General features: G+C 55.4%; 6 protein-coding genes across 6 annotated transcripts; 3 read left to right on the top strand and 3 right to left on the bottom strand.

Moving 5' to 3' along the window:
- Nucleotides 1-106: 106 nt before the first annotated feature.
- Nucleotides 107-1006, top strand: B0T15DRAFT_483092 (uncharacterized protein; the record flags this gene model as incomplete). Its single annotated transcript, XM_062866143.1, has 5 exons — nt 107-188; nt 264-393; nt 475-710; nt 750-814; nt 866-1006. 5 exons carry the CDS (start codon nt 107-109, stop codon nt 1004-1006), a joined length of 654 nt encoding a protein of 217 aa, XP_062724201.1.
- Nucleotides 1007-3230: 2224 nt separating this feature from the next.
- On the bottom strand, nt 3231-4557 carry B0T15DRAFT_107707 (Alpha/Beta hydrolase protein). Its single transcript, XM_062861447.1, has one exon. The coding sequence runs from the start codon at nt 4370-4372 to the stop codon at nt 3575-3577; it is 798 nt and encodes a 265-aa protein (XP_062724202.1). The 5' UTR covers nt 4373-4557; the 3' UTR covers nt 3231-3574.
- Nucleotides 4558-5338: 781 nt separating this feature from the next.
- Nucleotides 5339-6234, bottom strand: B0T15DRAFT_107736 (uncharacterized protein). Its single transcript, XM_062861448.1, has 2 exons — nt 5707-6234; nt 5339-5642 (listed from the first exon to the last, which is right to left on the bottom strand). The coding sequence occupies exons 1-2, from the start codon at nt 6049-6051 to the stop codon at nt 5460-5462; spliced, it is 528 nt and encodes a 175-aa protein (XP_062724203.1). The 5' UTR covers nt 6052-6234; the 3' UTR covers nt 5339-5459.
- Nucleotides 6235-8226: 1992 nt separating this feature from the next.
- B0T15DRAFT_508894 (uncharacterized protein) lies at nt 8227-8704 on the top strand (the record flags this gene model as incomplete). Its single annotated transcript, XM_062867754.1, has 2 exons — nt 8227-8306; nt 8362-8704. The coding sequence occupies 2 exons, from the start codon at nt 8227-8229 to the stop codon at nt 8702-8704; spliced, it is 423 nt and encodes a 140-aa protein (XP_062724204.1).
- Nucleotides 8705-9380: 676 nt separating this feature from the next.
- B0T15DRAFT_391924 (uncharacterized protein) lies at nt 9381-10688 on the top strand (the record flags this gene model as incomplete). Its single annotated transcript, XM_062864610.1, has 2 exons — nt 9381-9837; nt 9892-10688. The coding sequence occupies 2 exons, from the start codon at nt 9381-9383 to the stop codon at nt 10686-10688; spliced, it is 1254 nt and encodes a 417-aa protein (XP_062724205.1).
- A 218-nt stretch (nt 10689-10906) lies between these two features.
- B0T15DRAFT_107744 (uncharacterized protein) lies at nt 10907-12321 on the bottom strand. Its single transcript, XM_062861449.1, has 2 exons — nt 11951-12321; nt 10907-11893 (listed from the first exon to the last, which is right to left on the bottom strand). Exons 1-2 carry the CDS (start codon nt 12211-12213, stop codon nt 11125-11127), a joined length of 1032 nt encoding a protein of 343 aa, XP_062724206.1. The 5' UTR covers nt 12214-12321; the 3' UTR covers nt 10907-11124.
- Between the last annotated feature and the right edge of the window lie 1533 nt (nt 12322-13854).

The following is a 13854-nucleotide window of genomic DNA, read 5'->3' on the forward strand; positions in this document are numbered from 1 at the left end:
GAGTGCTGACATAATTCACCTTGCAATAGAAGGCTCATTAAGTAACTACCGGAGCGGGTCGCCTAGCTGTCAGCTGTCCGCGCTAGCATCGTTATATCACCCCACAATGGCTCCCTCCCTCCAAATACTATTTCACTTGCTCTTGGCCGACAATTTTATATCTAGGGGGGTCGCCGGCCATATTTTCCGTATCAATTAAAACATTGTCTTAAAATATCCTACCAAGTTCGGCAATGCCTTACCTGAGTAGATTAAGGAAATAGAAGAAAGCGGCAAAAAGATTAAGGCCAAGAAGGCGGAGTATCGCGTCTTAATAAAGCACCCATACCTAAATATCGTCCAATATATCCTCTACGTCCCGGAAGGCATCTTCCTATACCGAATAGAATCCACGTTTTAAGAAAGGCTATCCTAGTCTCGGACGGCTCCTATTCCGGCCCGTATCTAGGAACGATAGGTTCTATAGTTAACCAGTGCTATCGCTTGGCTTGAACGCCTCGGCCTCGTTCACGGCGATCTCCGGCCGGCCAATACCCTTCTTAATATAAAGGACAACATCCAGCTTAGCGACTTCGACGCAACCGTTAAGCCAGGCGCGGAACTTATAGTAACGTACGAGCCTCTCTATAAGATAGATGAGAATTTCAAACCGCCGCTTGCTGGTCCGGTTAGCGAGCAGTTCTCACTTGCCTCGTACATCTACAATATCCGTTTTAGACATTGACCTTGGCACGAACTTAATTATCTAGCTCGGGTTAAGAAGCTAATAAGAGATGAATTTCCGTCGGTTTCGGTAGATTTAGTCTTTAGCGACGTAATAATGCGATACTAGCACGGCGAATACGTTTCTATCGCGTCTGTCCAGCAAGATGTCCTTCCCCGGCTTGGGCGGAGTGCTGCTGAAGACATAGCTTTGATGCAAGCATCCATCAAGGAGGTTGCTGCGCAGTATCCTCTGCCGAGAGCTGAATGTGAGGAATTCGTGGCAAAGCAGGCGTGGGGATGAAGCTACTAGAAAGGAAAAGTTCCTTCATGTTCTAGTTGTCGAGCGTTGCGTTACCTCGCCGAGAGACCCGCTTACACTCAGTTTGGTAATGGTGTGGCCTCGGCCGAGCTGTGGTTGCCCTATCTCCTCTCCCAGGGCAACTTGGGCAAGATGCTACTTATCTACCATGGACTTCAAGGCTCCATATCTCCCGCTCCCTGGCAATGGCCCTGATTTCGATATCGGACGGCGATTATACTGTATATACAGGTGGCTGAATAAAGGACACCTGTTTAAGATGGCTTCTGCAGTGAAATGGCATTTTCCCCTAATAACTCTCTCTCGAGAGATGACCGGCAGATGTATGTATTGGACAAAGGTACCTATCTACTTATGCTTGCGACGAGTCATCAGGATAACGTTCAGGCATCGTATGCGCAGAGACCGGTATCTGCCTAATCACTAGCCCGGAGAGGGAACGTTGGTTCGCGGTCTAACTGAAGTCTTTGACGTAATGCATCAGTGTCTTCCAATAAGCCTAGGTCTGTGCGAAAAAGTTCCCCTCTTTCCCTTGACTTGAGACCGTCCCTTACTCATCCGGAGTCCGGACATTCCGTACTTTCTTTCATCTTGGAAGAAACACATCGACCTGAATCTTTTACGTTACACTTTACTCAGACTCATCGGAGGGTATCCTCGGGGGTAAACCGTCAACCTCCAAATTCACCACAATCCACCCACTCTTCCACGTCTGTTCAACTTCTTTGCCGATTCCATCGATGCAATCCCAACCTCCCACCTCCATGACGCCCCGGTACAACCCAGCCGGGCAGACCCGAGTCACCCAATGGTCCCGACTAGAACTTCTCCCCGTGGAGCTCCTGCTTCTCATTTCGGAGGAGCTACCGGGGGAGTCGCGCATCGTACTGGCTCTAACTAGCCGTACGATGAAGCACAAGACGGGCGAGGTCGGCCCCGGCACCAGCAACGTTACAACTGACGAGCCTGACGAGCATTGGCCTCGGTCCCCTCGCATGCCGCTGCTCGACCTCCTCGAGCGCGACGCCTTGCTCCTCACGGCCTGCGACTATTGCCGGAAGCTGCACTCGCCCTTCTGGAGCGACCCCGGGCCGGATGGCCGACGCTGCGGCGAGAGGGCCCAGCGCTTCGACCTGCCGTTCCCTGCCGAAGACGACGATTGCGGCGCGGGCTGTTGCCACACAGTCCCCATCACGCAGCCGCTTGTTCGCGCCGTCTCGTCGTGGCACCGCCGCGGCCTCGACGCCCTGTCGCTGCTTGGAAACGTCTGCCGCAGCATGGGCGGAATGCTCGGGCCCTACTCGTACGTTATCGACTACAAGGCTCGAGTGGTCGATGGCCATGTCCTCCTCCGGCACCAGCTCTTTTTGGCCGGGACCTTGCCTCCGAAAAGCCACGACAGTCCTACAGCCCAAGACGTCGCCGCCCTGAAAGAACTCTGCGGCAGGTTTTTCTCTGGCCTTGGCTATCTCGCGGGCTTGCGATGCATGCTCACCCATAGCGTGCCATGCCGGAGCTGCAAAGGCCCCGGCTACTCTTCAGGGCGTGTTGACGGCTCCGATCAGATCTTCGTCAACTCCCCTACCAACGCTATCCCTGCGCCGAAGGGGTCTTCGGACCGCATCCTGGTCTTCACCGCCTGGAGGGACCTGGGGACCGGGAGTTCGGAGTACAAGGCGGACTGGGGAGCTTATACATGGGGCAGTTCTAGTAGCCACCAGATGTTCAGACACCCCAATGGATTCCCTGACTGCGGCATGCTCCGTAACGGCCGGATGGGCGATGTGTATGAGGCGTACGAGGGCGCTGCAAGGGGAACCGCTTATGTTCCGGAGCTGCCGCGGTATGTAGAACAAAAGTTGTTCTAGACTTTTTTGCGCCATCGCGAATCTGAGCTATTACGTTTAGACGCGTTTGGGGAATTGGATCGATCTCACTATTGAGTTATTCACATATTCGGCTGCATTCATCTTACGAATCTCCAAACAATAATAGCAGATGCATGTCGAAGTCTGACAGATGCTTTCCGGTTTCCCAGTGAATCAGTGATTACTCACTAATAATAGGTGTACCCGGAAACCATTGTTCCCTACGATCAAAATGCCGAGCTGCCCGCGATCAGTTCTCGGGCAAGGGACGCATACAGTACCTACATTAGTAGGCGTCAATATGAGTGTAGTATTCAATAGTATACTACGATCCAGTTCCCGCCGATGTCAATGAGCCCAATCTATCTACCTTGCCTAAGGTACACTTGGGCCCCGAAGGCGTAGTGGTCACTCACTCCCGCCTGAAACTTGAGTCAAATGGAGCCCTGACACAGCTCTTATTGTTCAAGGTTCCGTTGAATGGGTGCAATCGATAGTCCATATGGAGAGTTATGCTCATGTCGATGAGAGACGTTCAATTATTTCTTATGTGTATGTCGTCCCTTGTCTCAAGGAGAGTTGAACCCTGACACAGAAAATGGTACCGGCAGCTTCCCGAGAATCAGGCACCGCCGCCTCCCGAACAGAGACCGAGCCACATCCTACCTAAGGTAAGCATCGCTCATTCGTGAAGCCACTGCTTGAACCAAGCGACCGCCGCATTCTTCCCCCGGACCATGGCGGCCCTCTCGCCCTTCTTGTTCGCATCGCCCCTGACCAAGCACCCGTGCTCGACCCCAGGAAGGTGCTGATACTCAAACGGCACATTCTTCTTCTGCAGCGCGGTGAACGTGAACTGCTTCATCTCCGGCGAGTAGACGAAGTCGAACTGGGGCGCGACCAGCTGCGCCGGCACCAGCACCGACAGCTCCTCGACGTCCTTCTCCGTCAGCATGCTGGGGTGGCCCGCCGAGATGGCATCCACGAGGGGCTTGCCCGTCGCCGGGTCGACAAACTCCTCTGCGCCCAGCCGGAACACGGCCCAGCCGCCGTAGCAGAACCCGATCGCCCCGATCTTGTCGTACTGGCCCGACGCGCGCAGGGCCCGGGCGTAGGCGAGGATCTCGGGCTCGCGCACCGACCGCGCGTTGCGCGTCGTGAGGCCGGGCAGGTCGAGCTCCTCGAACCGGCCGGCGAGCGCGGGCTCCAGCGGGACGACCTCGCCGCCGAAGAAGTCGGGCAGGTAGACGGTCGCGTTGGCCTCGCGCGCGTAGGCGTCGGCCAGCAGGCGGTTGTTGAGGAAGGTCCAGCCGAGCATGTCGTGGATCATCAGAATGGCCACGCGGGAGGGGGACGGGGGTTGGGAGACATATGTTGGGTTGGGCACGCCCGGCAAGGTCGTTTCTGCACCGGCGGGCGTGCCCTCCCAGAGGGAGGCCTTGAGGCAGCAGTCGGCCTTGGGGGTTCCGGAAGCCATCATGGGTCTCGTTACTTAAGTGTCGGGTGGTTGTGTGTGTTTATGTAGTGGTGAGAAATCACAAATGCTTGTCGCGAGTCTCTGGGCCGTTTCCGGGTTCTTGGCGGCGTGGGATGAGGTCTTTTGTATATGGTTACACACATACCACCGTCCCGGCCTGAGTGGTTGACCAGTGACCACGGAGCATCCTGTCGCACCCGGAGATAGGTGGCAATTGAAGTCCGAGGCCCGGCGACGAATATAAGCCACTACCGTGATACCATCGGGCCGAGCCATGTCGGAGGAATTACAAGATCGACTCGCTCACCGCACTGAGAGCAGTCGAATTGTCAATTTCTACGGATGTTGGCCCGCTTGTCGCTGAGACGGTGTAGATGACTGCGCTTACATTGATGACCACGGCTGATCGATGCGATGAAACCAGTAGTTGCTGCGGTAGAATCAGTCAAAACTGGCGGCCATCAAGTCGGGCAGGAATGAGTCGGACGGATTCAAAGAGCGAGCGGCGCAACTGGGCGCCGAAGTGGTGTGGCTTCCGTCAATTCCGACTGCGACGATCGACAATTGCGTGGCCAGAGTCGTATCCGTTTGTTGGTAGCAGGTGAACTGCGATACCCAGACAGTTGCATTGAAGCATGCTTCTTCCCCATGACGCCACGGATGCGGCGTTCACAGCGAAAAAAAAAAGGTTCAGGGTGGGTTTGACATCAAAAATTGCGGCCGGAACGGCCCCGAAGGACAATTCATGACGGCCGGCACCACGATGTGCAATGCAGGCCTTCCGTCATACTGCAAGGAATTCTTGATCCCCCTGCAGTCAACCAAGGTAAGTATGAAGAAGAAAAAAAAGAAGGTGAGGAACTTTGGGCAACGTGAGCGCGAATTTATAGCCTAAGAATTGGTGGTTTGTGCACGTTTGCAATTCGCAGCAGCTTGCACGTGATCCCGCCAAATGTGGGCACAGATTTCCCGATTTAGATTTGTGGTCTGGCTGGTTCCAGTGATTTGTGGTTTGCTAGTGTACGGCCGTAGCTGGTTGACTTCCTCGAGTTCAAGGGTTTCCGTTCACCTCTGGACGATAGCGTAGTCTTCAAAGCTCCAGCGACCTCCAGGTCAACCACACATACTTTCCCACCTCGCTGTACGTAGCACCGTGGATCTCCTCCGGTGCATCTTCCAGCCCAGGCGGGTTCTTCGCGGAGCTAGCCATGAGCCCATACTGGCCCCATCGCAGACAATCCACGCCCGGAATCGAGTTCGGGAACGGCCAGATCTGCGCACAGTCAGCCACCTACTTCTACATGATATCCGGGGATTATAGCAAAACCAGGTCTTACGCCGAAGGCATACGCCTCGTTTCCCTCCTGGCAAGTAAACCTCGCACCCAAGATCTTGCACGGTCCAGCAGCGCTGGTCAGCGTGAAGGTGCGGAGAGTGCTGCTATCGAGTGTAGTCGCCGTGAAGGTGCCACAAAGCGTGTTATCGGCCGTCCACAGCCCGGTCTCGGTCAGGCAGCCGAGGTCAGCGTAATCGCCATCGTTCCACCGAGTGCGCAACTGGCCGGTCCCCGTGAAGCTTATCAGGGCTGGTGTGGGTGAGGAAGAGGAGGGTGGAGTTGGCAGGGCCACCGCGATGGCGGCGAGGGTGGATAAGGTCAGTGTCAAGGCAGTGAGGCGGTGCATTATTTATCAAGACGCGATTGAGGATGTGTCGAGATTGCTGATGTCGATGTTGCATGGAGAACTCCACAGAGAAGTCAGGATTAAGGATGCGGTAACAGGATATATGAAGACTAAGGATACCTACGTCTACGTACGAACTCAGTCCTACCTCCCAGTTCTACGGAGAAGCGCAAATCTGACAGACCTAGCATATTGGATGGCGACTAATTGGGTCTGCGGTCCGTGACCTTCATCCTTTTCAGATGCAGCGTACCGGGATTGCATGTCGAGTGTAGGTCTCATGATACACACATGCGAATTAGGAGGTTGCAGAGGCCGGAGGATTACCCCATTTGCTCAAGGGCGGGTTGACTGAAAACGCAGGTGTCGGCAACGAGACACGTCTCCAAGGAGTAATTCCCAATCCGTAGTACGCAAGTTCGGAGGTGGCGCCCGAAATGGAGGGTACCTAACTCGGAGTAAGCGCTTCGTCTCTCGCATACCTCACCTCACCCCTCGAGTCAATGTCTTGCAGGAGCACCAAGGACTTCCTAAATGCGCCAACCTGTAATGCAACTGATCATAGCTGCCCGTGGGCCGGTTGCCTACCTGGTGTTGTGAGAGGATTGGACGCAGCACTGATCTGGTATGTAGGTCACTCGCTTTACCCTCCCTGCCTGTGATGCTCTGCTGGAGGTGAAGATGTCGAACATTGAAGCGAAATGCAACCCATGTTCTTTGATACGTATTTGTACTGTAGAGAGAAAAGTGAAAAAGATAAAGACAGGAGAACAGATCGATCCCGCAAGTCAGCGGTGCTTTCGCCTAGAAAAGCAGAATAGCTACAAGCTTTAAATCTTAGAAGACATATCTGATATCAACCTCGGACCCGTAAGAACCTTTGGTACAGATAAACGCCCAATTCAGCTTCTACTGCCAGTCAGCTCCCCTTATCGGGCTGCCCTGCGAAGTCCTCCATGATCGAACGCGCTACCCTCTCGACCATCAAGGAGTACCCGGGTCACTGGCCGGGTGATCCATCTAGCCTGGTCAAGACCGCATGCATCCGCCGCTGAGGATCGCTATACCATCACTCACAATGTATATTCCCTACCAGCAAATGCTGTATTACCTCAAGGAAACCCGTTTCCATCTGAGTTGATCCAGCTGCTTGAGAGCACACCATCCTCCTGTGACTGAGGCAGGGGCCTTAGCTAGCATTCTAACCTCCACGATGACAGGGAACTAGCAGCAAGCAAAGTAGAATGAAAAGACAAGCGCATGGTGACGGATTGAACCTGACACCGACCGTCAAATCAAGTGTTATGGGTTGCTTTATATTGAAGGACCTAGGAAGGTAAGGCAGCTCCTGCAGGTCGCGTCTTCGCAAGGCCTTGCAATGTTGAACCGGGGCTTTCGGAAGACCCTCATCACCAGGATCGGCGGTATAGTTCTAGTGAAACAGGGAAATTGCGGAGTTGGGGTATATTTGACTTGATCTTTGGTGCACTGGCAGCGCTTTCGTGAATTACCGCCGGCGAGACAGAGGCAACTACAGACGACCTTTGCTAACAGCAAAGCCATATGAAAACCCATGCTTCCAGACCATATTCGTACTACTTGTGTATGCAGTCTAACTAGCATATCGTCAAGAGCCTTGTCCAAGAGATCGATTGGTTTCCTTAGGCCTTGGTCCTTTTGATCCTTTCTACTGTCAGACCCCTACAGTTTCGGTTACTACCTGGGCGTCCCATTTCACTGGTGTCTTGCCTGGCGATGTCGAGATAGAGAGGTGTAAAATGACTGTTGTCATCTCTCAACTCCTTCCTTGACCGAAAGCCCACCACTGCCAGCCGGCAACATCGGAGTTTCTCCATCCTTAGGTGTATGTAGCGCTAGGGACCATAATAAGTCTTAATGATATCGAAGCAGCTAAGCTCGAGAGGGCTCCAACTCAATAACATCACCGTTGCTGTGATCGGGGGAAGCACATTACGCTGCCAACACGAGCTAGAGGCAGTGGCGGGGTACCGAAAGAAGCCGAGGTTTGGTTGCGTCGTGGCGTTCGGGAATCCAAACGGAACTTTCTCGCTCGTGGCACATCAGAAGTCCGCTTACCTTTGCACACCGCTTCGACGACCTCGTCTACAATCTCATCCCATCACCGACCACGCGAGAGTACAAACTGAATTAAACATGTCGACGCCCCAGAGACTACAGATGGTCCACCGTCTCCAACGCGCGATGGCAACGGCCTACGCCGGCCTAGGCGCATGGTAAGCATCCGGCCCGCCCCAAATCCCATCGTCACGAATACGTACGAGCTGTTAGGTGCCTCATCCACCCCTACTCTGTCGTCGCCCTCGGCTTCACGCCCAAATACGTCGCCATGTCCAACGAGACGACGCACCTGCTCATGCGTTGCTTCGGCGCCCAGGCCATGACATGCGGCCTCGTGCTGGGCACGGCGGAAATGACGGCGTCCAGCTTCACTGCTTTCGGACTGGCCATGATCCCCTATCTCGGGTGGAACTTTTGGTTCAGCGGCATTGGGCCCGCGAGGGGTATGATCAACAGCCTGATGTGGCTCGATTTCCTCGGGAATGTGTTCTTCATGGGCGGCTCGCTGTGGTGTGCGAAGGTGCTGAAGAGGGAAGCAAACAAGAAAGATTGATTCTAATTGTTACAACGTTCTGCGGCCTCGGGAAAACATTGAGCAGCGATTTGGAGGTTCCTCAGCTTCAATGGATGCCAGAAGAACTTTACACTATCAGACTCACGTTTGCCATCTCTTCGGTTGGCGCGTTTGATCGCACCCACCAAGTGCAGTGACTCGAGAGTGGGGACCCTTCAAACCCCACTTGCTGCGAATGGAGGGCTCCACACTGCCACCCCGCATTCACGATGCGTGATCCAGAGGGAGAGTTTGAGAGGTCCAATCTCCAGTTTCCCGGGCTTCTGTCTGTGTGACAGACAGCCTGACAGCTGGGAGCGAAGATTTCGCCTTCCGCTACTGTGACCGCTCTTTTCCCACCACCTCGATGGCTGGACAACAATATAACGAGCCCGGCCGTGATTGGCAAACCCGGGGGTTGGCACGCTACGTCGCAGTTGCCTTATCGCAGCAGAGCCTGCGGGGTCATTTCATATTGCGACAGTTCCTCCTGCCCGATGTTCCTCTCAGCTAAGATACCAGGTAGCGTCGGGGGAATATTGTCTTGCGAAGATCAGTGTCCTTGCGATAGTACTACCTGCCAGGCTGGAGGTTCGACCTGCCAAGGCTAAGCGTTGAGAGAGCTGCGGAGACACAAGCCATATCTGTCACCGTGGGACATTCTCGTTTACCAGCAATGGCGGAGCCGACAAACACCCCGATGCCCCCGAGCACTCCGGTGCCGGCATCAACGCCGCGCTCGTCGTCCCCAGCGCCGCCCCTGCCGAGCTTGAGCCCGAACGCGATCAGGTCCGCGATCTCTCCTGCGGGAAGGATCGCACCAGTACGTCCTACCGTCCTTCACATCGGAGACCCCATAAAGTACAACCCAGCGACCTATGCCGAGTTCAGCCAGATATTCGAGGTGATACGTCCCAGCGCCGCCGAGCGTGAGCGCAGCGAGTTCATACGGGCCCTGAAAGAGCGCCGCTGGGGTGACTTCAGCGCTATCTTCCGGCCCTTCTGGGGCACCGGCGGCGAGATGGGTTGCTGGGACGCGGGACTAATCGACCTGTTGCCGGACTCCGTGAAGGTATTTGCTAGTGCTGGGGCGGGCTTCGACTGGGCCGATACCAGACTGTTGGGGGAGAAGGGTGAGTCCAGTGGTTCTTCTAGGGAACGAGGCCCTGTCTCCTGACGTAGCCAAGGAATCATCTACTGCAACTCAGGTCTCGCGGCCGCTGAAGCGGTCGCCGACTTTGCCGTTGCCATGATCATCTCCACCTTCCGACACCTGCCCTGGTGTATGGCAGCCGCAACCGTCGCCGACCCCTCCCAAGCGGGCTCGCTCGCGCGCGCAGCCTTCCACGACTGCCATGACCGCGCAACGGCAGTGAGTCACAACCCGCGAGGTCATGTGCTCGGCCTGATCGGCTTTGGCAACATTGGGCAACAAATTGCCGCCAAGCTTGGCAATGCGGCCTTTGGCATGCGTATCGCCTATTACGACATTGTCCGCAAGCCAGCCAAGATCGAATCCTCACTCCACGCGACCTTCCATCCGACCCTCGAAAGCCTCATCCGAACCTCGGACTGCCTCGTTCTCTGCGCGCCCGCATCAACAGATGGCAAGCCCCTTGTCACGGCCTCCACTTTCCACTCCATCCGACGAGGAACACGCTTCGTAAACGTGGCCCGTGGCTCCCTCGTCGACGAAGACGCACTCGCGGACGCGATTGAAGCAGGGACGATCAGCGCCGCCGCGCTAGACGTGCATGCCAACGAGCCTAAAGTGAATCCACGGCTGGTGCGCATGGCCACGCAAATTACAGCAGAGGGGATTCCTGGGCCGGGGAGGGTGATGTTGACGTGCCACAACGCTGGCGGCACAGTTGAGACGCATATCGGGTTCGAGGAATTGAGTATGCGGAATATAATGGCGGTGCTGCGGGGCCAGCCGCCCATCACGCCTGTGAATCTCGAGTTTGTGCGGGCCAAGAGCTGATGGGAGAGCGCCGAGTGGGGGGCATGATGATGACGGGAAAGATATAAGGCATAAGCAGATCTGGGCCCTGACATTCTGGATTTCAAGTCGTGGATCCGAGACAGGTTCGGATACAATGGAGGGGATGCAAAACCCGAGGTCCAAGGAGCGAATGAGCGGAGCCATCGCAGTTCGGCGCGGGGACAAGCGTTCACACCGACATCAATAGACACGCCTTGCTAAACCCGTGCTCCATCCAGGAATCGCGAGTTGCTATTCCGGGATGCGTGTGGTGAGGGTACAAGTACAGACAACCGCCCGCTGAAAATAAACGAGAAAACTCGAAGAACATGTATAACGAAGAGACATTAAGTATGTCTTCCGGCCCACTACATCCCGCTTGTCTAAATCCGCAGTCCCGTCCCCATCATCAAATCTCATAATATAACCGGGGTATCTAACGTTGTGTGGATGAATTGTCCGCCATCTCAACCGGATTGGCCACGTGGCCCAACGGGATGCTGCCGTCCAGTTCAGAGACAGCTTGATGCGCAGGCTGCTGCCCAGGAGCACCGGGATACGCCGCATACCCACCAGGGGGGGACATGTGGCCGGGCTGCTTGCTGGGATCGTAGTACGACATCCGCGGGTCGTACGCCCCGGGAGGCGGTGGCGTGGTGCTCGCAAGGTAGGGAGTTCCGGGCTGGAGGGTGGTGTTGACGCTCCCTGGGGAGAAGTAACCGGATTGAGACATTTGAGGGGACGCTGACGTTGGCGCGTAAGTCGACGGCGGTACGGCGCCGACCGCGCCGGGGTACGACGTGTCCCCCGGCGCAACGGCACTGTACGCCGTGCCGCTGCCGACGTTGCCGCTCTTGTTCCGCTTGCGGATCATGACCCAGGCAATGGCGCCTGCGATGAGCGCTAGGCCGGCAACGCCGCCGACTACTCCGCCGACAATGGCGCCCGTGTTGCTACTGCTGCCGGAGCCGTCTGGAGGTGGCGAAGCCGTTGTTGTTTCGGCCGGGGCTGCGGTTCTGCTGCTTGCGGTCGTCGTACTCGACGTGGATGACGTGGATGACGTGGTTGAGGTACTGGTTGTCTCAGCGGATTCTGGTTTTTCCAACATGGTGACGATCGTCTGCGCGGTGTAGCATCGGTACATGGACCGCGGTGTACTGCCGGGCCAAAGGTAGGTGATGCATGCTCCGAGGCTCTCGGTCATGCTGTATCAATGTCAGCCAAAGTCGATGCCCACAGCTCAGAGTCTGGGATTCACCCACCAGCAACCCGTCTTCGGCCCAATGCTTTCGCACGCGCCGGCCTGGACGGCGTTATAATCGAAGCATACTGTGAAGAAAGGGCTTGGTCCTCCAGGCGAGGTGCAGCCAACAACGTTGTCGGTGTTTGTCGAGCATTGTGAGGACTTTGGGCAGGTAAACGCCTCGGCTGTGTGAGACGCTGAAGTAAGCAACAGCATGTGTGAAGACTGGCGAAGCAGGATACTCACCCTCCGTTCCGGCGAACCAACCGCATGTCTGACCATTCAACCAGGTGTTTGATGTTTGTCGCTTTGCCTTGACCCAGTCTCCTCTCCTCCTCGCCAGCTCCAACGCGTCTGCCCCATGAGCGACGAAAGGGGCTTCAGTAGGCCTTGGTGTCCATCCAATTACGCCCGCTTGGTTTGACGCCCCGGTTTCCCTCGGCCAAATTAAGGCCCCCCTCTGGTCGAGTTCCTGACCAAGCAGCAAGTTTGCGCTTGCTAGATGGCCTGGTGCAGCCAAGAGCCATAAGTAGGACCGCATTCCGTGACCTCCCTGTGCGCGCCAATCTTGCCGTGTAGTTCTGACCGTGTACGCGAGTAGGGTCGATTGAGGTGCTGCTCGACCCGAAAGGCTTCTTGGAACTCGGTCGCAATTGGAGTTTGAACCGGTGGTTTCTTGGCATGAATGGTGGTTGAAGAAACGAAGCTTTTGTTTCTCAACCTTGCCCCGAGGAGGTCGGTACCCGACAAGTTGAGAAAAAACGGCTGGGCCGACTGCTCGGACTTCGTGGCTCAGCTGCATAGCACAAGGGGTCGATGACAGGGGTTGTTCTGAGGTGGCTCAGCCGCTCAGGGCATTGGACGAATCAAGACGAACCTTGTATGATACCCCAAGTTCCTTCAATGGACGGACGGCCATTCCTACCTCGGACCGACACGGAAACGAAAAGCCCTGGCGCGTTGAGTGCGAAATATTAAAGGCCATGGTTGTCTACCTAGATTCAAGGGTACATGTACATGCCCCGAGTGGTTTACTTGCTGACCTTCTCCGTACAACTAACTACCGCGCACCTTATGCCAGTGTGTTTTAACTAACGTTAAGTGAAGCCTGGCCCGTCCGTCACCCACGCAGCAAATCAACTGCGCATCGTCGGCAGCCCCGAACCACTCGTTGCCAACCTCTCATCAGCAAACTTGAACTGAAAATAGACGGACTTGGCTGCGCTTACCAATTGTGTGGGTGCCGCTCGATCAACCAATGACTTCACGGGTCACTCAGCCCGGGTGGGGATGGAATCCTCTTTCCCACTTGGTGTTCGTCCGGAGTGGGGAACACGTGGGGAACTTTGTACAGTTGTGGCTGCCTAAACTCGTCTGGTCCCTAATTTCAACACGCAGCATCACCTCACCTGCATTCTCGACGTCTTTCAAGACTCTCGAGTCCTGACAGCGCGGCGTTTGTCATGTCCGTGCTACCTCCGTATCCAACTGCCCCGCGGAATGTTCCGCGGGCACTTCCGTCCATTGTCATCTTGAACAGCAGGTTCTGAAACATTCCTGTCGCTTAATGACCAATCATACCACAAACAGTCCAACCTTAATCGCATTAGCAGACCGCGACTTACATAAGTGATGGCTCTCTTGTCGGGAAACAGCAAGACGGTGTCTCGCAACCGGCATGGACGGGCTGTACCTCAGGTAACATTAGTTGGTGAGGACAAGAAATAACAGAAGAGTGCAGCTTATACACCCTCAGCACTCAGCTGAAGCTTAGCAATAAACAATAGAAGATTCTTGTCAGTCTTGATTCTATCCATCTTGTACAATACAATACATTCTGCCGCATTCGGAATCGAGAAGCGCTCTAGCCGTGAGAAATGACCCGTCCCATCCCTACAGAAAGCGAAGAACTGGCGATACCTA

This window comes from Chaetomium strumarium (assembly GCF_033439665.1).
Source record: "Chaetomium strumarium strain CBS 333.67 chromosome Unknown B0T15scaffold_2, whole genome shotgun sequence".
Taxonomy (NCBI): Eukaryota; Fungi; Ascomycota; class Sordariomycetes; order Sordariales; family Chaetomiaceae; genus Chaetomium; species Chaetomium strumarium.

Excerpts from the sequence above, each read along its gene's own strand:
- B0T15DRAFT_107707 (XM_062861447.1), bottom strand. The coding sequence starts at position 4,372 with ATGATGGCTTCCGGAACCCCCAAGGCCGACTGCTGCCTCAAGGCCTCC.
- B0T15DRAFT_107736 (XM_062861448.1), bottom strand. The coding sequence starts at position 6,051 with ATGCACCGCCTCACTGCCTTGACACTGACCTTATCCACCCTCGCCGCC. Across the intron at positions 5,643-5,706 it reads ACGAGGCGTATGCCTTCGGC|ATCTGGCCGTTCCCGAACTC; the intron begins GTAAGACCTGGT and ends GACTGTGCGCAG.
- B0T15DRAFT_107744 (XM_062861449.1), bottom strand. The coding sequence starts at position 12,213 with ATGGTCAGACATGCGGTTGGTTCGCCGGAACGGAGGGTGAGTATCCTG. Across the intron at positions 11,894-11,950 it reads GGGCCGAAGACGGGTTGCTG|CATGACCGAGAGCCTCGGAG; the intron begins GTGGGTGAATCC and ends ACATTGATACAG.